A 21143-nucleotide genomic window follows, 5' to 3' on the forward strand; every position below is an offset into this window, starting at 1 on the left:
ACCTGAGGATCTCTAGTGGGCCCTGTGCTCACTTCCCAGCACTGTGGAGCACAATTGACATTTTCCATAGAATACCAGAGTTAGCAGGTCCACTAATGGTTCCCTGCGCTTTTCACAGATGAGAACTGGTTCACCCTGAGCACATGTGACAGACGTGAAAGGCTCTGGAGAAGCCGTGGAGAACATTAGGCTCCTGCAACACTGTTCAGCATGACTGGTGTGGTGGTGGGTCAGTGATGGTCTGCAGAAGCATATCCATGGAGGGACACAGACCATCCTTTCCCATCGTCCCTGGGAGATTACAACACTATGGATTATTTGCAGCATCCTTGTGGGTGGGATCTGGTCAACAAGAATCTCAGCTCCATTCTTCAGGAGGTTGCTTCTTGGTCAGGCACCACACACGTGAATGTTAAAGCATCAAACTTTGGACATGAAAAAAAATTCTTTACCACCTCTAACAAAAACAGTTTGTTCTCTGTGGATAGTTTCCCCCTTCATTGCAGCTGTACAGTGTGTGAATCTTTGACTCACCAGTTTAAACTTTACTAACATTCAAAGTTTTAATGACCTTGCAGCAGGTCGTTTAAGGTCTTATAATAATTACTTGTTGAACTCTGAAATATTTCCTGTGGCAACAAAATCTTTTGCATGCCATCCAGCCACAGTGAGAAGAGAACAGTGACTGCGCATCACTTACTGAAGTGAACTGGATGTTTATGGGGTCATCGAACGAGATCTTCTTTTGCAGATCCTGAAGCTGCTGCATGTGCTGACTGCCGCCGGCCTGCATCACATCCTCAAAGTGAAGCATGCCCGGCTGTCGGCTGTCCAAAACAATCACGGAGCGGAGTTCAGGGAGTCTGGTGGAAGGAAAGCAAACAATCAGACGGTCAGGCTGTGATCTGTTGGTTGGCAAAGCTGTAAGTAAAGAGTATCAGTCAGGTAAACAGACAATAGCAACGTGTTCTGAAGAAATCAGTTAACTTTAAAGGAACTGAACCAACCAAAGGATTAACAGCAAACCTTGCAATGTCCAATGTAAAGAAGCTATCAGCATATGAAGCATGTATGTTTTTGCACTAGTTTTAATGCAAAACCTTCTGTTTTAAAAGCCTCCAACCACCACGTCTCTCCACAGTCGAATTTGAAAAGCTCATCTTTGGTTCTTCCAAGGATACAAATCAGCCTCATGGCCAGTGTTAGTGTCACAATAATCTTTAAACCGTTAAACCTGCCGCCTTCATGCTTGGAGGGAACATCACATTTCGACCTGAGGGGCTGACGGGTGATCTGTACCTGCTGCTCTTGATGTCTCCTGGGCTGGACGTCTCGATTTCTGGACAGATCTTCCTCAGCATGTCGCAGTAATTCAGGGTTTTAAACTGCGTAGGGCACACTACAGCTTTGCACCCAACCTGCGAGGGAAAAAAAAAAAGGAGCAGAGAAGTTAAACTTTCACGTGTCACACATATGCATGTGTCTCTGTGTCCAAGAATTAAAAAAAAGAAAACATAATCAGGCTGAAAAGAAAACTGCTCACCTTCTGCAAGGCAAACTCCACCTCCTGCACCTGGTATGCTGGGTTCACAGCCACCTGTGGAAGGTAAACATTAGGAAGAAGACGAAACTAGAGCTTTCAAGAAACTAAGTTTCATCTTTATCATCTTCAGTCCAGGCATCTCTTTGAAGCATGGCAGACAGAAAGCATTGATCTGCAGTCCAGTGTCCTCGTCAATAACTTCCTGAGGGTCAGGCTGGCCGACCACGCCACCTCTTGGCGTCTGGCTCACACAGCAGGACTTTTGCAGACCTGGATATCCATCTAGTTTCCTGCTTATCGGGGTCCACAACTTAGACCCACTGAACAGGATTTCCTTAACACATAAGTGACATTTGTGAGGTATCTGAAGGCATCTACACGACTCTAGCCAGTCACCAGCCCCTACTTAGTTTTCAACCTTACCAAATCTCAATACTGCAACATGCCCAGCTTTAACTCACCAGTATAATCCCAGCTTTGGCTGTTGCAAACTGGAACAGGACCCACTCATAAGTGTTTGGTCCCCACATGCCGAGCCGGTCTCCTTTCTTCATTCCGAGCGCCAGCAGCCCGGCTGCAGCCTGGTCCACCTGCAGAGACACAAACAACTCTGTGCAGTGAGACCATCAAACATCCAGGGGATGCTGCAGGTCCAAAGATTACTGTGCTTTACATAACTCCAGCAACAGAGCAGTCTGCCATGTTTCACACACGTCACAATGAAAAGCTACAGAGAAAGCACCGATAGTGTTAGCAAAGCAACATTTCCATGTGACAACTACAGTTTTCTTCCCTTTCAAATAAAGAAAACAGCTGTTTAAAGTAATTTATGTAAAGTCAGGTTTTTGGGGACACTGTAGGCAGCTCAGCTCTGAAATAGGATCTGTCCTCATTTCCTCTGATAGCAGCAGCAGAGATGCAGACTCAGCACGACTGAAAGAGCCACAGCCAACACCTGATTGGCTGAAACATACAGGAACTACCCTCACTTTTCATACATTAAAGAGTGTTTTTCTTTTTTAAATGGATAATGTTCCTCATAAGTCATTTAAGATCCTGTCATGAGGATATTAACTTAACAAAACGCCTTTCTAGCTTTGCTATAAAGCAGTCAGGCAGAGCCAGGCATAGGAAGATATCAGAAACTCAAACACATTCTCTCTTATGTCATGAAGGGAGAGCGTAGCAGAGCTGCCAAGTAGAGCAGAGGTATCGCCATAAAAGGCATACTGGGATTGTAGTGTGCCAAGTTAATGCAAACAGTCTGTGGTGCTGCTGTGACTTTGACCAGTGACTTTTAGGCTTGCATGTTTACACTAAACATGATGAAATAAAAGGTGAGGGCATCAGTGGCGGAGGTGCTTTTCAGGCAGGAGTCAAAGTTTGCTGTGAAGTGTCAGTTTAAAGCTCCTGTTATGACTTATGTAGCTAGTGATGACTCAGCAATCAAATGTGCCTGTTTAAATTTCCCCTTGTGGGGATTTAAAGGATTATTCTATTCTAAATCTAAAGATGTAGTCTTTAAAAGAAGTGAAAAAGCAGGGGAAAAAAAAATCAAAGAGCAAATGTGCAGATTTTCTAAACAAGAAAATGAATCTCTGCATTAACCATATGTGCACATTTCACAGAATCGTCAAAGGAGCTTGCAAAGAAAAGCGTCTGGACTTCTTTAAGTTGCTTGAAGACGTTTCACCTCTCATCCGAGAAGCTTCTTCAGTTCTAAGGTCAAGATATTTCATATCTGGGACTCTCCACCATTTGACCTTAGAACTGAAGAAGCTTCTCGGATGAGAGGTGAAACGTCTTCAAGCAACTTAAAGAAGTCCAGACGCTTTTCTTTGCAAGCTCCTTTGACTACGATGACCTGGATGACTGAGAACCTTCACAGACATTTCACAGAATCCACTTGAGACCTGATTTGATGATCACCTCGATCATGTGGAAGAACAGTAAACCTGACAACACCATGAAAATTTTCATGAGGTCACGAGGGACCTTTTAGATTGATGTGATCAAGGGTCCAGATTTGGTTTTAGAAGAAAAGAACTATGGTCCCATTTAACAACTAGTACATGCTCGGGCAACAGTACTGTTTGATCTCTTATTTATGGACACTGAGGGAAGAGTGAACAGATCACGAGGGGGTCCAGTTCTTCTGGATGGCTTTCAGTAAATCCCCCAATTTATCAATGCAATGGATTTCTGTTTTCTTCTTTGCAACAATGTTTCAAATCTTCTGGTCGAGTACTTTGACTCATTAAAAAAAAAGATATTGATAAAAGGCAGAAAGGGGCTGTTCTAGTTTATTAAACAAGAAAAACAATTTAACAGGAAATGGCATCTCCAGTTGTTGGGTAGAACAGGGATGTCTGTCACCTGACTGGCCCAGATAGTAGTCAGAGTTTTTTTTTAATAATTGAAAATTAAATAATTAAGCAGCTGATTACTATTCCATCAACCTTGAGCTCAAACTGGTCTTTATGCGAGCCATCATCTAAAATAAGTTCGACACACTTGCTCTACGTGCTTTAAAGTAAAGGACTCACATCTTGTTGGAACTGTGCGAAGGTCTTGCGGACTCCATCTTGTAGGAAAGCCACGGCCTCTCTGTCGGGCCAGCGCTCCACCGACCTCTGCAGGCTCTCTGCTACCGTCATGTGGAGCAGCGAAGTGGAAGACGTGCCATGGACATAGCTGGTGGTGAGAGTCGGGATGATGGGCGGACCGTCCACATGGAGGCCGCTGTGAAGCAAAGAGTAAGATTTTCAGACACTGGAAGCTTTGCAAGAAAATTTAGAGGACATGATAAGATGGGGCCTGATCATTCGAAACCTTGTATGTGAGCAGCAGGATTTGAATTCAATTATGGATTTAACAGGGAGCCAATAAAGAGAAGCCAGTATAGGAAAGAAATGGTCTCTCTTTCTGGTCCCGGTCAGTACTCTCACTGCAGCATTTTGGATCAACTGATGGCTTCCATTGAGGACATACCCTGGTCAAAAATGACTCCAAGGTTCCTCACAGTGTTACTGCAGGCCTGAGTAACATCATCCAGAGTAAACAGCTGGCTCGATACCATATTTCTAAGATTTTTTAGAGCAAAGTACAATAACCTCAGTTTTATCTGAATTTGGAAGCAGAAAGTTAAAGACAAAGACCTGGATGACCTCTAAGACTAATTGGTCTCCATCATCAGATTTATTAATTCTTCTTCTGGATTTTTCCTTGATTATTATCTACATGCATTAATAAAAACCAAAAGCCAACTGACCCATGAAATGAGTTAGACATTTAATCTTCTTAGGTCTCATCTGACATTATTAGCTCGGACGCTTAGAAACACTTTAAACCTACGACTAAGGATAAGGATAAGCTTTATTTGTCAGTTGCCTGCAGCTGAAATGACAGACCTAGTCGACCATACAGACAATACATACAATATAAAAACTTACATTGGGGAGACAGGTCAGGCTAGGCAGCAAAAAAAAAAAGAAAAAAAAAAGGGATAGACGGTGAAATATGTAGCATAGGGGCAAACTACAGCAGGAAGTTCAAGTGTCTGTGTACAGTTTTTAGTCTGGAACAAGCAGAAACCTGCAGGGCTGAAAAATAAAACCAATGCTGAAATACTTAAAGCCACAACTCCTCTAGTCCCAACAGAGACCCAGTGTTAAAATGTACAACTTTACAGCAGAAATACACGTTTTGTGCTGAGTAATTGCATTTGAGAGCATGAGGGTGGAATGGATGTCTGTATCTGTGTGTGCCCCTGTTTGTTTGTGTCTATATGTCTAGGGACATCTCAGGCCCTCCAAGGTATGGAGGCCCATTTACGGGTAAAGTAAACATGTTGGACATCTTTCTTTGCCTTTAGACAATAATTCTGATGACAGAAGAACCAAACGGAACAGGCGAAAAAAAAAAACAAAGAAAGAAAAAAGAAATACACGTTTTAAGCACACTACAAGAGCCATTATGGCCTCCATGGATGCCCCCCCCCCCTTCCTTGTGAAAACCATACACTCCACAGGTTTAAAGAGATGTCACTGAGCTCGACTTCCTGACCATGTATGAGCCGATGGTCCCTTTCGAGTATTTAAATGACAAAGAATAAGATTTCTTGTGCCACACCGAGTGTCCAAGAAGTTTTTGCTGTGTTGAGTGAAATTCTGGTCAGTTATTTGTCTGTTGCTTATCACTGGTTAGCAGATCTCTCCTTATTACCCTCTTTACCAGAGTCACAAAATGAGTTCAGTCAGTGATCTGAAAACTAAGTAACAGTTTGTGTGTCTCACCAGTCCCCACAGAGCCCTGCATGCTGATTACATGTTAGTTAACCTCGGGGTTGTTAAATCCCAGTTCAACCAATTTTAAAAAAAAAAAAAAAAAAAAAAAAGTGTACAGAGACAGAGAAGGGGGAAAAAAACTAAAAAGACTAAAGGTCAACAAACAAATCCACACTGGTCTGGGGCCCAGAGCTCCAGTATTCTCCCCCAAAAAACCAAACACTATTAGGAATAAACACAAGACTGAAATCAAACGGTTAAACATGCAAAGTAATTAATTGCCTGCTTTTATACAAATAAAGGTGCATGTTCTTTGTGAAACTTTTAATGATTGACCGAGGAACCACAGCAGGATTTATAACACTTGTAAAATGTGTGTAAAAAAACAAACTGCCTGAAATCTTACAGCTGTGTTTTAAACGCCTCTTGATTCAACAACGTAAACCTTCATCTTTTCTGTTTCTGATTTACTGGCACTAGATTACTGTAAACTAGCTGAAACACAGAGAACCTTTTGGGGGCCTCAAATCCTGGAGAGCTCCAGAGCAGCTGTTTTTGTCAGCTTTAGGAAACTTGAAGGATTTCCCCCCTTTTTTGTACCGATTTGATTCAGACTGTAGATCAGGGGTGGGGGAACTCCAGGCCTCAAGGGCCGGTGTCCTGCAGGTTTTAGATGTGTCCTTTATCCAACACAGCTGATTTAAATGGCTAAATTACCTTCCTTAACATGTCTTGAAGTTCTCCAGAGGCCTGGTAATGAATGAATCACTTGAATCAGGTGTGTGTAAGATCTAAAACCTGCAGGACACCAGCCCTGGAGGCCTGAAGTTCCCCATCCCTGCTCTAGACCTTTGACCTCCCTGGCTGCCTTTGCACACTGTGTTTGCTTACAGGTGCTTAAATGAAGGCACGATACCAAAAGACAAAATTTACTGGCAAGCAGAGATGGAACAAGCTCAGGCAGAAGAATTAAAACCAACCTAAATGAGTGCCAAAGCATGCGGTAATTGTGTGGCGAGTTTTTACTGACAGAGTGACGGGATCGATCGGTCTGAAGCATCGTAAGACAATAAGACTGGAGTTTTGTTTTGGTTTTTGCACCCCTTATATCTATATATTGTATTTTTCACTTCTGGTTTATGTTAAATATTAAACAATTTCACATGAAAATCTTATTTGTCAAATCATTTGAAGAGTTTGGAGGGACAGGGTAAAACTGGTGAAAGATTGACTGAAACGTGGCCTCAAATAACAAAGCTGAATGTGTCACAACCCAAAAAGTTACAGATCTGCTAGTTTTACATCATGTTTTTCATGGATGTAATCAATTCTGGATGTAACATAACAGCTGACTGTACAAGTTAAGCAGAGCCGGACAGTACAAGGTACATTTCTCTTCATAAAATTGCTTATGTCTAAACCTCTGCATCCTTTTAACTTTTATCTGTTACTCTTATAATTGTGTATATTGTGTATTTGTTGTACAGTGTCCTTGGGTGCTCTGAAAGGCGCTATTTTTAAATAAAATGTATTATTATTATTATTATTATAATCACAACAACGCAGGTTTGGTTTTGTTTTATTTAAAAACTGCCTTTGACTTGATTTTTATGAATCTACTGCATTACATACTTTCTGACTGCATGCAGAGATGAAGGAAGGAAGGTTCAGGGCTGCTGAGCATGGGTGAAAATTCCCAAAGATAAAGAAAAGAACTTTCTGCACACTGATTAAATCAATGTTTACTGTGTCTGTTCAAAGTATCACATCGATGCAAGAGGTGGACACAGTGATCTGCATCTCTACACAATGGAAATAATGTTGATATCCGTGATTGTGAAAACAGATTTTCTTCAGTTTCTTTGATCTCCCTGACGTGCTGCACCACCGAGCCACAGGAAAACTTTCCTGCCTGTTGATCTCTCCACACAACTCCTCCATCTAAAACAACAACAACACACACTGCAATAATGCACACTTTGCTATGGGTTGTATTATCGCCGTTTCCAAAATCCTGGCGCGACTGTGACCACAGAATTTCCTCAGGGATTTGTGAAGTTTTCTGATTTCCTTCTGATTTTAACAGTTTTAGCTGCAAAGTCTGCGCACAAAATATCCGAGCTTGAGACAGCGCAACGCTAGACCCGAGACCACTAATCCTGGGGGTGAGTTCTGCAGACGGAAACAAAACTTTCAAGTCGATACAAACGGATGTTTCTTGGTAGAAAAGACGGTCATTTAACATACCACCGAGCGCATTAGTTTTTCTGCGGTTGATGCTATTTTGAGGAGCGTTTACTCACTTCCAATTCCAAGACCCCCGCCCAGGAGCTTTGCTTTAAAGCGAAAGCGCTTTCTCTTATTTTACCTTCCACGGCTCACTCACCGAGTGGATGTAGTTAGTCCTGGCTGGCGTGTCCATGGCCTCTGAAAAAGCTTTAAACCTCTGAAAAAAGCGCAATTGCGCATAGTTGGAGTGCAGAAGGCAACGGTGGGGATCATTGTGTGCAGCTGGCCGCGTCCGGGACACAAAGCTTGAGCTGAGGTTTTTCGTCTCCAGCAGAGAACTGAGCGACAGGCTGTTAACTCCTCTTCTGATAAGGCTCAACCCGCTTACACTCTCTCACTCGGACGTTGAACCCCTGCCGAAGTAGGTGGATCGATCCGAATATTGATAGTGTCATAGTGTAACAGGGTCATAAATCACATCTTGTTATAATTACACCGGTTACAATAGCAACTCTATTATTGGTGTTGGAAGTTAAACATGTAGCCCATTAAATTGTGTTACATAGTATGAACTAGTGTTAATGTTTTCTACACAGAGGAACTATTCAAAGCTTTAGAATTTGTTTTTGAAGACCTAAGATTTTTTCGGCGTTTACAAATGATGCTAAATAAAATGATAAAGGAGGGGTTCGGCAAAACAGGAAACGTGAAAGTCTTCCCATGAACATAAAAACAAGAAAGCAGATGTAAAAGCCTGCCAAGAACATGCGGAAGTGAAGCCAAAATAGGCTTATCTGCACAAGAATAGAAACATATTTGCAAGTCAAAAATGTGGAAATATCCTTTCATAGCCCTGGAGGGAATTTGGATGAAAACACTTGTTGTTTTTAAATTAATCTGTTTATTTTATACTTGTTTTTCAGTGTTTGAACCTCGTTCTGTTCAGCCAGGTTTTTTGGTATCTTATTCCACTTATTTGGTCTATACAGCTTTGTTTTCTTTCCATCTTCCAGTAAAAGTTTGCAGGCAAAAATCAGCTTGTCAGTGATCATCCATGGATAGAAAAGGAGGCAGCAGCAGGAGGAGATATTAACATTTAAGTGGACTCCTGCCATAACAGTCCCAGGGATTTGTGTCTCCTCTGCACTGTGGAGCTCGTAAGGAACAAAATCCAGTTTTTGATTTATATAAAAACACATCCTCTAAGTTATCCTTCAGTATACATGAGGTTTCAACATTAAATGAAGCTGACCTCCAATGAGGAAGTCTTAATAAGGAAGAGAAACGACCGAAGTAAAAAACTGGAACGGATCAGGACTCAAAAATTTCCATCAATTTTTCTTCAAAAGCAATTTTAATAAGTATAGTTTAAAAAAGTACATCAGTGAACAAAATCCACTAAAAATAATATTTCTGGAGTTTCAGGAAAAGACACCATGATTCACGGTGGAAACCACAGGTGATGATAACTCTGACAGGAGGAGTGACGAATGTCAGTGACAAAGTCTCACCTTAACAGGAGCTTCTGTTAGAGCGAGGGCTTCTTTAAGGAGTTTAACCCGTGATTCACAGCAAAGCTTTAACACATGGAGCACAAAAGGCAGTGAGAAAAACAGTCCTTGACATTCAGAGCACACCAACACTGAAGCCCTCCATCATTTTAAGGCAAATAAAGAGACAACAGAATCAGAAAACACTTCATTTTAGAGGACGACCTCTAAATCTGAGTCACTTTATGTCATGACCGTTCTGCTGCCATGTGGAGTATTCATATTTATTTGCATTGTTTACTGGCAGGAAACCCCACATTTTTCCTCTAATACTGCCAATAAATTGCATATATGAACTATACTCTCAAAATGTAGTTACCCATGGTAGCTAAAGGTCATGATTATAATATTCTCTCCACTTCAAACGTTTCCTCCCAGATAAATAAACGAGGATGGACGAGTTGAGCTCCTCTGACCGACCAAACATTGCAGTAACACTTCTGCCGTTTGAAGTTTTCTGATGATGAACAGTTCATTTCTCATGATACAAACAGGTAAACAACATCACTTCTTCTTTGTCTAGAAACGAAAGTATTTGTGCGACGAAAGCACGAGCAGGTCATTGGCTGTCCTGAGAGAACAGCTCCTCCTTCAGACGATAGTAACGCCCTTTTTTGGCCATCAGCTCACTGTGCGTCCCCTCCTCTACGACCTCGCCGTTCTCCAAGAAGATGATGTGATCAGCCTGCTCCACAGTCTTCAGCTGATGAGCCACGACCAGCACCGTCCGGCCACGAGCAAAAATCTCCTTCAGCACCTGAACACAGAAATATGAGGCCACTTCACAAACACAATTCTTTTGTGGACCTCTTCCCCTCTTTGGCTGCAGGTAGTGGTTGTGTTTATTATCAGTTTATCAGCTAAATACTTTCTGGATTAACTGGTTAGTCTTAAAAAAATCAACTTTACAATAATACTAAACTCATAAAACCCTAAAAAATTCCAAAAAGCTTTAGGTTTCCCTTCGACCTGCCTCTGATTCAGGTGTGCAGAGATATCTTTGGGCTATTGTTTTCCATGTCAAGACTGGGGGTGTTGCTGCTTTAAGCTTCTGTGTTATTTCTATTCTAATTTATAGTTACAAGTTTAGCCCCTTCATCTGATTGGTTGCCACTCATAAACAGATGGGTGGGGCTTCTGCACTCACAGCCAGAGCTATGTTCATTCAAGTTCCAGCAACAGGCCCATAAAATTAGAAAACTGTCTTATAGTAATAGGCATCCACACTATTGAGTTCCTGTTTCTCTTTATTCTTTATTTTTCTTTTTCAAGTTGCTTCCGTACGTTTTTTTGGACGTTAACTACTCCCTCAGTTTTCAGCCAATTTTCTCCGTTCAAACTTTAAAAAATTCTGCTCTTTCTGGCTATGACTTTTGGTGCTCATAACTTCTATACTTTTTGAGATATTGAATTTTTTTTGCAATATTTTTTGCCCATTTCTGCCATATTATCAGTGGCCTCACTGATTTTCCTTGCCGGGTTGACCTGTGTTTTAGCTCAGTGAGTTGAGCATCCGTTCTCAGACTGGAAGGCCCGGGTTTAAGTCCCGCTTATGGCAAAATTTCTTTCAGTTAACAGTTAAACTTTTTTTAAACTCTTTTCAGCACAATTTTCAGTTTTTTCACCACTTTTCAGCACAAATACCAGCTTTTTCAGCTGTTTTCAGCAAAAACCTATTTTTAGCAGAAATTCTGCTGATTGAACTCTTTTCAGCAAAATTTTCAGTTTTTTCTGCTGTTTTCAGAAAAAAACTATTTTCAGCAGAAATTCTGCTGCTTCATCTCTTTTCTGCAAAATTTTCAGCCTTTTCACCTCTTATTAGCACAAATCTCAGCTGTTTTCAGAAAAAACTCTTTTGAGCAGAAATTCTGCTGATTGAAATCTATGCAGAAGAAATTCTGCTGATTGAACTCTTTTCAGCAAAATATTCAGAGTTTTCACCTCTTTTCTGCCCAAATTCTGCTTATTCACCTCTTCTGAAACATTTTCAGCCTTTCCACCTTTTATCAGCACAATTCTCAGCAGCTTCTGCTCATTTCAGCACAATTGTCAGTCTCTCCACCTCTTCTTTGTGAGAATGAGCTAAATAGCAGCCCTTAGACCAGGAGGGCCAGGTTCGAATCCTGCTCAGGGCAGTTTTTTTTTTTCTCAACTTTTTCAGCTTTTTTCGGCATACATCTTCAGCGTTAAGGCATCCACACAGCATTTTCGCAGGAAATGCAAATTTTTCTAGTTTCAAATGTGGCTCGCTCATCTTCTCGATGAGCGAGCCACAGGTCAGGAGAGATGCTTTGAGCACAGCCCTGAGTTTATGTTTAGATCACTTCCTGTAACCCCTATTTTGACCACGTGCACTATGAGCTCTGTCATTTCTTAACAAACCTCACACCTACAGAGCAAACACCAACTGATACGACTCTGGAGGCGGTGGATCGGGTGATGAGAGGGACCAGGGTGAGACTGTCCTGAGTCATCTGGGGTGAACATACTCACATCAGGTGTGGGCCACTGTGTGGATTAATGGATTTGCAACCCCGTGACTTTGTCCACTTCCAAAACAAAATAACTTTGAAGGATCTGCATTTTGACACATACTAGAGGTACAAGTTCAGGTGCACTTCATCAAAGAGATTAAAAATCATGATGGAAGCGGTCCAGACTCGCCTGAGAGGAACAGGAGACCAGCCAAATCTAAATCAGGGGAGGTTTGCTTTTTCTTTTTGTGTTATTGGCCCACTGCCCAAACTTTCTCATCGCCAGATATGTAAGAGCAGCTGCTTGACTCACACCCACACACAGAGAAAACCCATTCACGCTTCTTGCATGCAGGATTTCCTTGTTTGGTCACCGTGAGGAAAGCTGAGGGTCGTATGGAAGTTTCTGAGCTTTATTTTTATATACGTACTGAATGCTGCGCCTCGACATCCAGTTTACTGGTTGCTTCATCCAGAATGATGACCTGCGGGTCTCGAACCAGAGCTCTGATCACGGCGATGCACTGCTTCTGTCCTCCTGCAAGACGACCCCCACCTTCTCCTACATCTGAGAGGACAAACAACACAGACCAAGGTTACAGTGGAAAACATGCACCTGCTTCAGGTTTTTCCATCACAACTTTACAGTTAATCATTACTGAAACATAGCTCGTGGTTTACCTGGCTACCAGCTTCCAGCTGGATATTTTACAACTGTAAAATCTGACTTTCCTTACTTCACATCTGTCAGAAAAAGTTAATATTAACTTTCATAAACCTATCTGCAGCTCACCATGATCTATTTTAAACATGTGCCTCTGTACTTGATTATTTTGTCAACTGACTTGAGCATTTTCTCCTTGTTAGATCACCTCTGTAGCTGTCATATATTTTTATTTCCTGATGTAATGAATGTAATGAAAAGAAAAAAACACACACGAGGGGCTTATAAGAGAAATATCTCACTGCAATATGCAGTATGAGTAGATAGAGAAGTAATGTAAAGAAAGGCAATCAAGCAAAAGTAAACAACATGAATCTGAATTTTTCCATGTTGTAGGTATGTACTCATTAATAACACTCTTCAAATTTCAGTGATTATTTTCACCGCTGTGGGCAAAGTTAATATGCAGAAGCGTGCTGGTCTTTCAGGGGTGGGATTTCGTTTTCCCAAGGGGTCACATGATAAACTGGGACTGCTGTGGACCAATAAGCTGAACTCAGTTCGTCTCAATGTTAATTTTATCTCTTTAAAAGCTACTGTTATTACTTTTCTGCTCTACTCCACATTCCTGGAAACTGAGGACATTTGTCTTCAAAATAAAAGTTGTGCATTAATGACACATTTCAAAAGGAGCAACAGACAATTATGTCATATAGAAAAGACAAGCAACCTGCTCGAGGTTCACAGTGCCAGCGGTTACCAGGGGCTCACTGACAGCTCTTTAGGCTTTTGATTAGCTTTAGCAACAACTCAGAACTGGTCAGGTAATGCTCATTTTTCCACTGTAACCAGTGGTTGGCAGACAGTTGCCAAGTGGTCTCTAGACCCGTGTGATTGAGGTGAGGCACAATACCACAGATGGCTCTGTACCTGTGTCGTACTCGTTCTCCATTTCAGAGATGAAGTCGTGTGCGTTGACATTATTTGCAGTTTCTTTCACCTTCTCGATGCCGCAATCCTGCAGGCCGTATTCAATGTTGTATCTCAGGGAGCCAGAGAACAGCACGGGATTCTGGGAAACCAGGGTTACCTGCACGAAGAAAGGATTAATGTGGTTTCACCATTTAAACAATTAAAGTAAATAAGCTGACGCGTCTCACAAGAACAAAACCTGAGAGTCAAAGTTTTGTTGGGCTACATGTGGAAAGAAGGAGGTTCACTGTCCACGTGCTATTTTAAGATCTAGACCTACTAGTAAATCAAATACACTTACACCCTCGTCCCCAGAACTGGTCCAGCTGCTCCAGTCAAACAAAAATCTTCCAGCCTCAAAACTCTGAAGAGTGTTTGAGCTGAAGACAAGACTAGACACGGCAGCTTTCCAAGCAAGAAAAGTCTTTACAGAAACCCTCTGACGACCTCTTTGTGTCATTCATTTGAGGAACCGAGGTCTGTGACTTGAAGATGCAAACATACGATTACATGTTTGCATCAATTAAAGACACATTAAGTACTGAGATCATATGTACCAGGAGCATCCCTACATTATTTGATTTAGTACAATGATTTAAGCTGTACAATGAGCCGTCTGTACCTTTTGATGGAAATATTTGTGTTTGTAAAGGTGGAGCGGCTTTCCATCCAGCAGGATCTCACCCTCCTGGGGCTCATACAGCCTCTTCAGGAGGCTGACACAGGTGGTCTTTCCACTGCCGGAGGGACCCACCAACGCCGTCATCTTCCCTGGCTGCAGCTCCATCGACACTGACTGGAGAGAAGACGTCAGTGCAGCATTCATAAATCTGTCCACCTCTCACAAATTAATGATTAACACCATTCCAACAGTGACACTGTAGGATGAACACAACCATCACTGTAACACTAGGAAACTGTTACCTTCAGGGCAAGTTTCTCTTGATATTTGAAGGTGACATTTTGGAAAACAATTCTTCCCTGCAGATTGTCAGGAGCTAAATCTCCCTCCTCCTTACACTTGGGTGTCCTGTCCAGGTAGCTGAACACTTTGGAAATCACTCCAACTGTGGCCACCGTTTCACCATAGCAGTACAAAATCTCCTGCGACATAAATAACCCGTTGAATATCAAAAACAGGCACTACATGTTAATAAATATCCAGAATGATTCGGCTTACCTTTAAATTGACTGACATGGGCTTCTGATACAAGAAGAAGGACACAAGACTGCCGATGCTGAGCTTTCCGGACGAGATGAGAGTGCGGGCCTGTAACAGCATCAGTATCTTTATCCCCAGAGACACCAGCTAAATAAAGAGAGTTTGGAGAGGAGGGTTACTTGCGAAGGAGCTAAAAAACAAACAAAGCAGGATCCATTATCATGTCAGCACATATCAAATACTGGGGAAATACTAAAATGCTTTAAGAAACCAGGGTACCGTTTCTTCTTGGTGCTTAAATATTAGCACATATGCAGTTAGAGCTGAGAATGAAACATGTTCCCTTGCTTGTAACATGACTGTCGCCTTACCCTCCGCACTAGGAGAAAGACTGAACTGTAGATTCCTGAACGTCTCTTGACTACGCGCATCTGCGCCAGAGCCTCCTGATATCTCCTGATTTCGTCTTTCTCGGCCTTGAAGCTGCGGACGGTTTGAATCCCGCTGACCGTCTGGGAAGCCAGGTCTGCATTCTGAGCTTGGCAGTCCTGAATCTGCTCTTTCAGCTCCTGTCAGACAACAAATCAGGATCAACAAATAAAGTCTTCATGACTCCCACTTTTAATATCCTTGATTCTTTCCAGCTGCAAACATTTTTCTTCCTGTCATCGAAAAAAGATAAAGAAAAGTCTGGCTGTTTTTTCTTCCTTTTACACCTACCTTATACAAGGTGCTGTATTTGTTTTGCACTACAGCTAAGAGTGGCATCTCTATGCAGGTGAGCACAGTGAGCTCCCAGGACAGGCGTAACATCACTACCAACATGAGGAAGGTTTTTACTGTGCTGCGAACCACGGCGTTAGCATTCAGCGCTACCGTGCGGCCCATCCTGTCCACGTCAGAGTGCAAGCGGGAGGAAAGACGACCTGGATGGTGAAACAGAGAAAAGGACAGAGTTCAGTAACCGCTTAAATCTGCACAGCTTCAATGTTTGTTTTAGATTATGAGGCTTTTTAGACGCTAGTTTGTCGGGCCAATTGCAGTTTAAGATGACGCTCCATTTACCGAAGGTTAAATCAGCGTTAATATTTTCATTAGGGGAACCTTTGGCATTGTTGACCCTGCAAATTCATGCAGTCCCTAAATATCTTAATAGACATGTCGTGCTCCTCTCACCGGGGTTGTTATCATCAAAGAACTGCACTTCCTGCTTCAGGAGGGTGTGAAACAGCAAATGCTTCAGCCTCTTGTTCAGTCTGGCCAAGGTGCACATAAATATACCACCTCTCATGCCAGAGAAGAGCGCGCTGTTAAGATGGAAAGACAAAAAAAATCAGAGAGATGCCAAGTAAATAAATGTTCTTCCTACAAATATCTGAGAGACAAAGAAATGGTGGGAACAGTTTTGGTTCATCACCTTCCGAGAGAAATGAGAACCAGCTCTCCGAGCGCATAACCGAAGCCGGCTTCAAGTACTTTACCACTCAGCATATCAATGACCTTCCCCTGATACAACGGGATAAACGTATCACCTGTGAGGAAAGATGAATGACAGGTACAAAGGTAAACAGGGACAAAGTCAACAAATTTATTAAAAACTTATTTCGAAAGCAGTATTAAACCGTAGTGAGTATTTAAGGACATGTAGTGTGTGGTGGAAATCACATTTGTTACTGACTAGGTTATGAGTGCTGATGATAGACTGTATATAAAGGACAGACTGTGCATTTTTAAGCCAGCCCCCTCTTTGTAGGGGTTTCTTAGCAGAAGTGACAAATCTTGGATGAGCAGGTGGAGTCAGTGTACAGGTGCCGGGACATGCTGCAGGCACGAAAAGTGCTGTCATGGTGAAATCATCTTGCCCAGCCTATTTTTTTAAAATGCCAAAACCTGCACGTGGACCTTATAAAACATGCTAATGTTGACATAACTCGTCTCTCGTATTGATTTGCCCTTTTGTGGACATAAACGAATGGTTCAAATCTGTGCTGGTCTTTGGAACAAATATTCCAACGTGGCTAATTCTGCCATCCCAGCACACAGACTCAGCAGCAGGAATCGATGGTTTTACTCTATCAGTGAACAATGATAGGAGAAAATCTGCTCTCACAGTCTAATTTTTACTTATATACTGTGTTTTAGAGAGGATTTGTAGACTCAAAGGTCCCTTCTCTTCCAGCTGATTAGAAAAAAACCTTAAACAGAGTAAAAGAGAAGTTTTGTTTACTTCTCTGAATTAAGTAACATGCAGGACCTTTCAGGTCTAACAGGATTTGGAATCCAGGAAGAAAAAGACAAATACATACATTCAAGGCCTCCTAACCTATAAACAAACTTCTGCAGCTTCTGTTTCCACTCTGATGCACACAGAACAGCAAGTCCGGTCTCTTAGAAATATTTTATGAGGGAGTGCTTGCTAACAAGCTTGCCCTCCACCCTCTGATCCTAACACGGCTACTTCTGCCTGCATGTTTCTGATCCATAAGTCTTACACTGTAATAAACACATGTGCTCTATCTAACACACTATAAAATGGGAATGTTTTATACTTACAGATGACTCCTAAGATGAGGAAACCGAACGCTGCGATCAGGTAGAGAGTGTCTGGTTTGAAATATTTTAATGTCCTCATAAGCAGCCCACTGGTATCCAGTTTGACGCTGTCCGTTTTTGTTTTTCCATTCCCACTGAGACCCTTTTCCCAAATTAAACAGGCCAGAGATGAGGCCATCGGGCCCAAGAGGAGCATGCTGAGATTGGGAGATGGGCCCGAGTAAGGCTCAGATGGAGATGCTTTAAGGAAGCGTCCACTTTCAAACACGGGAGGAAGAAGGCAAAGGAGCGCCACCAACCTGTGGAGGACAGGCTGGGGCTTTCCATCAGTCAACACAGAGGTGAAAACATGGAGGAAAACCCATTTTACAGCTCCAAAGGCCCACACGCCTTCCAGTCCACCACAGCTGGAGCAGTCGAGCAGCAGCAGCCCGGTCCACATCGATGAACCCAGAACTGCATCGAAAACAAGGACGAAAAATCCTGAGGCTGCCACATCCGTCATTTTACCCTCGGTTGGCGGTGAAAACGCAGGAGGCTCAATCGGATCCTACAACAGCAAGTATTACAGTCACTCAGAAAAGATGTGTTAAAATCTAGATTTACTTTATCAGGAAAACAATTATATTTCCCAAACGTGTGTCTTTTTGTAAAATATTTAACTATTAATCCCAATCATCTCAATGACAGTGGAAACTGCCAGAGGGGGAAAATCGGGCAAACAGGACTTAAGGTTCAGAGTTAACTATTGCAGGTGTGAGCAGCTCATAGTGGGAAGGTGATTCTTTTGAACTTCACCGTTCTGATTGGTTGATTTGAGTATCTTCTTTTTCTCTCTCTCAGGAAAATAGTTAAATCAGATTGAAAAGCTTCTACTTCAACCAAAAACCGTTCATACAGGAAGCAAACGGCCATTACCTTCAAGGTGAGCGACTAACAAGGAGTGCACAGGAAACCACTGACTGGCATATGACCTGGTAGTAAATACTACATGGAGCCCGGACTGTCCACTAGTGGCCAACCATCATCTGCAAAGCAATGCATGATGAGTTAATTGGTCCCTGTGTAAATGGTCCTTAACATTTTTCCTTCCACAAGAAGATGAAAATAGAAACGTAAACACTAAATAGACATTTTCTTTATTAATTTCTATCTGGTTTCGTTTAGTTTCATTTAGTTTCTAGTGTTTGCTTAATTTGTTTCATCTTCTTATTTTTTTTTTTTTAATTAATTATTGTAGTATGAAGGGTATTTGTCAGCACTGAAGCTGTTACAGTTAACTAAAACAAACTAAAAAATTGCAACTAGTAGTGAAAAAAATTTTTTTAGTTAGTGGAATAAAAATAATAACTAGAATTTGGAAAACGAGAACTTTATGCATTTAAAAATGTAAATGTGATCACATTTCCAACAAGCAGCAGAAAGTTGGTGTGCAACTAGCTCATGTGCATGAGATGTTTACATGATATTTAGTGTTTCTAGCTCCTCTACAGTCTTTAGTACTCAGAACCTGCCAGTTATCAACTGCCTCCTCTGCTACTTCGATACAAGTGGCTGATGAGGACATATCTAATCTGTTAATCTTCATCACAAACATTTAAATAAAAAAGGAACCATTCTCCGCAAATGAAGTTTCCTATCAGTGGTCATGCATCGGTCTGTAAAGCCTGACACACACACAGAAGCTGGAAACTAGATCTCATAGGTGTACGTTTAAATTCACATCTCTCCATGTAATTCTGTTTTAAGATATTCTATCTCATTGGTACATAATTTGCGCAAGTTTAATGTGTGTATGTATGACTGTGTGTGTGCCTGAATTACTTTTGGTTAATTTAGGACCTTTTGCTACTGTGGCCCAACATTCATTTAAGTGGTTTTATAAGAACATAAATATCGATAGAAAATATCAGAGAAAATAAAAAGTAAAACTGAACTGAAACTAAACCTTTCCTATTCCAAAATGGAAGGATCAAATCTGGCAACAGAGTGAAACTAGCGTAAACTGAAACTAAAATTTTTAAATTAAAAAAAGGTAAAGTAATATGAAATTTTATACTGTAATAACACTAGTCAGGAGCCTAATTTTTCATGACTTCAGAGGAGAGATTACAGTACAAACACAGCGCTTTGTGAAGCATTTGGCTCACGATCATGAGGTCATCCTCAAGCCTCAAACATCTGGACCAAAACCTCACCTGAGACGGTGTAATAACAAACTGGACCAAACTATAAAAGGCTAAAAATAACCACATTTCCTCTCTATTTGTTATACTTTGTGTCGTTTTTTGGTTTCAGTTTTTGTTTATTTACACCCACTCTCGCAGTATTAGGGTTACTCTCAACAAATATATCCTTAATCACTGAATAAAATATGCAAAAAAGTAAAAATATAGGTCCTGCATTTTTAATTTAATCTACTCTAAGTACCACAGAGACACATTTTGTGACTCCGGGGATAAAACGGTGCTGTTTTTCAAACTGTCTACATCACACTTATGGAAAATATGAGCAAAACGTTAACACTAATATCTGTTATAGTTATATTAACAAAGCCTTACAGATATTTAATGCAACTGGAGCATAAAATATATCTGCAGCTGCTGGTTCTCATTGTAGCTTTCTTAATTGAGGTGGTAACTTCAGTAATAGGCCGTTTAGGTTACCTGCTCTCCTACCTGCCGTTTCACATTTACCTGTGTATACACCTGTGACGCATTAAAATGTATTTAAAATTGAGTTAATCGGGATTGATTTAGATTACCTACCGTATATCTCTCTCCTCCACAGAGCACAGCTAGCTTAAGTGTCTGCAGCACCCGCTTCACTTTTACTTTCACTTTCATTTAGCTGACACCTGCGCGGCTCAGACCACGTTAAAAAAAAAAAAAAAAGAGCGACATTACACAAAATATCAAACTCTGTCCTCATGTCTGTTCAACTATCGTTTTTGTACCACGAATCAACGTTTGTGGGACAGCTGTGGAAAGTTTTACACTAAGAAAACGGCTCATTTCACACATTGGCCACAAGATGGCAGCAGTTTGCGTCGTTGCTTATGCTGCTGGAAACTACTTCCTCCCTTTCACAATAAAGGCACGGCGGTTTGTTTAATTGTCTGTGTAGGAAAGATTTACACCCTTTTGACAGTGTGACACTAATTTTGGCAAAAACTCTTAAAAAAATGTTTTTACATGAAAGTTAGGTTTTATATATTTCATATGACAGTTTACTGGTGAAAATTCCCATTTTTGCAATTTCTAAAAATAGTATAATACATAAAAGCATAATAATAACATTACACATGATTCTTGTAGCATAACAGGGGACACTTGGATGTCATTTTCTTATCATATTGCCTGGCCTTTACAGCACAAGTCAGATCCCAGTTTTTTATATTAATTTAGACAGACAGACAGACACTAGTGCAATTTTACCAGCATCAGCAGAGACCGATCAACCATTTTTGAACAGTTGATCATAAAATGTTGACACCAAACTTTTTGACCATGAAAATTTTTTTTTGTGGAATTTATTAATTCTTATAAGAAAATATAAAATCAGTGTCAACCCTTTCATACTATAAGAAAAAATAAACAGTATACAGGCTTATATTTGATAATAAAGCCTTGTATTACATCCATGTTGATATTTTTTGTTATTTTTGTTCTAGTTTTTAAACAAGCACTTATGAAAACAAGTTTGAAGAG

At 41.1% G+C, this 21143-nt stretch overlaps 2 protein-coding genes across 4 annotated transcripts in view; both read right to left on the reverse strand.

Annotated features, from left to right (window-relative positions):
• acsf2 (acyl-CoA synthetase family member 2) overlaps positions 1-8445 on the reverse strand; it is a 29605-nt gene extending 21160 nt beyond the window's left edge. For both annotated transcript variants that reach the window (XM_080872706.1, XM_080872707.1), the window contains exons 1-6: positions 8216-8445; positions 4090-4285; positions 2005-2133; positions 1544-1597; positions 1300-1418; positions 701-863 (exon numbers count right to left, since the gene is read on the reverse strand). In XM_080872706.1, coding sequence (XP_080728832.1) covers positions 701-863; positions 1300-1418; positions 1544-1597; positions 2005-2133; positions 4090-4285; positions 8216-8331 — 777 coding nt within the window. In that variant the 5' untranslated portion in view covers positions 8332-8445. The remainder of the gene's footprint in view (positions 1-700; positions 864-1299; positions 1419-1543; positions 1598-2004; positions 2134-4089; positions 4286-8215) is intronic.
• Positions 8446-9407: 962 nt separating this feature from the next.
• tap2t (transporter associated with antigen processing, subunit type t, teleost specific) lies at positions 9408-20454 on the reverse strand. Of its 2 annotated transcripts, XM_080873100.1 has the most exons (13): positions 20202-20454; positions 18352-18461; positions 17434-17983; positions 16298-16412; positions 16057-16187; positions 15601-15806; positions 15252-15449; positions 14899-15027; positions 14643-14822; positions 14341-14514; positions 13677-13836; positions 12514-12650; positions 9408-10365 (listed from the first exon to the last, which is right to left on the reverse strand). In XM_080873100.1, exons 3-13 carry the CDS (start codon positions 17936-17938, stop codon positions 10168-10170), a joined length of 2133 nt encoding a protein of 710 aa, XP_080729226.1. In that variant the 5' UTR covers positions 17939-17983; positions 18352-18461; positions 20202-20454; the 3' UTR covers positions 9408-10167. The 2 variants fall into 2 exon arrangements, with proteins under 2 accessions (XP_080729226.1, XP_080729225.1); XM_080873099.1 differs by lacking the exon at positions 18352-18461.
• Between the last annotated feature and the right edge of the window lie 689 nt (positions 20455-21143).

This window comes from Rhamphochromis sp. 'chilingali' (assembly GCF_963969265.1).
Source record: "Rhamphochromis sp. 'chilingali' genome assembly, chromosome: 22".
Classification (NCBI taxonomy): domain Eukaryota; kingdom Metazoa; phylum Chordata; class Actinopteri; order Cichliformes; family Cichlidae; genus Rhamphochromis; species Rhamphochromis sp. 'chilingali'.

What these genes read in the sequence shown, in the direction of transcription:
- tap2t (XM_080873099.1), bottom strand. Translation starts at nt 20,279, where the DNA reads ATGAAAGTGAAAGTAAAAGTGAAGCGGGTGCTGCAGACACTTAAGCTA. An exon ending in CTTTGATGATAACAACCCCG is followed by an intron (nt 15,807 to 16,056) that starts GTGAGAGGAGCA and finishes TTCACCATCCAG; the next exon opens with GTCGTCTTTCCTCCCGCTTG. An exon ending in ACAAATATTTCCATCAAAAG is followed by an intron (nt 13,837 to 14,340) that starts GTACAGACGGCT and finishes TTCTTCGTGCAG; the next exon opens with GTAACCCTGGTTTCCCAGAA.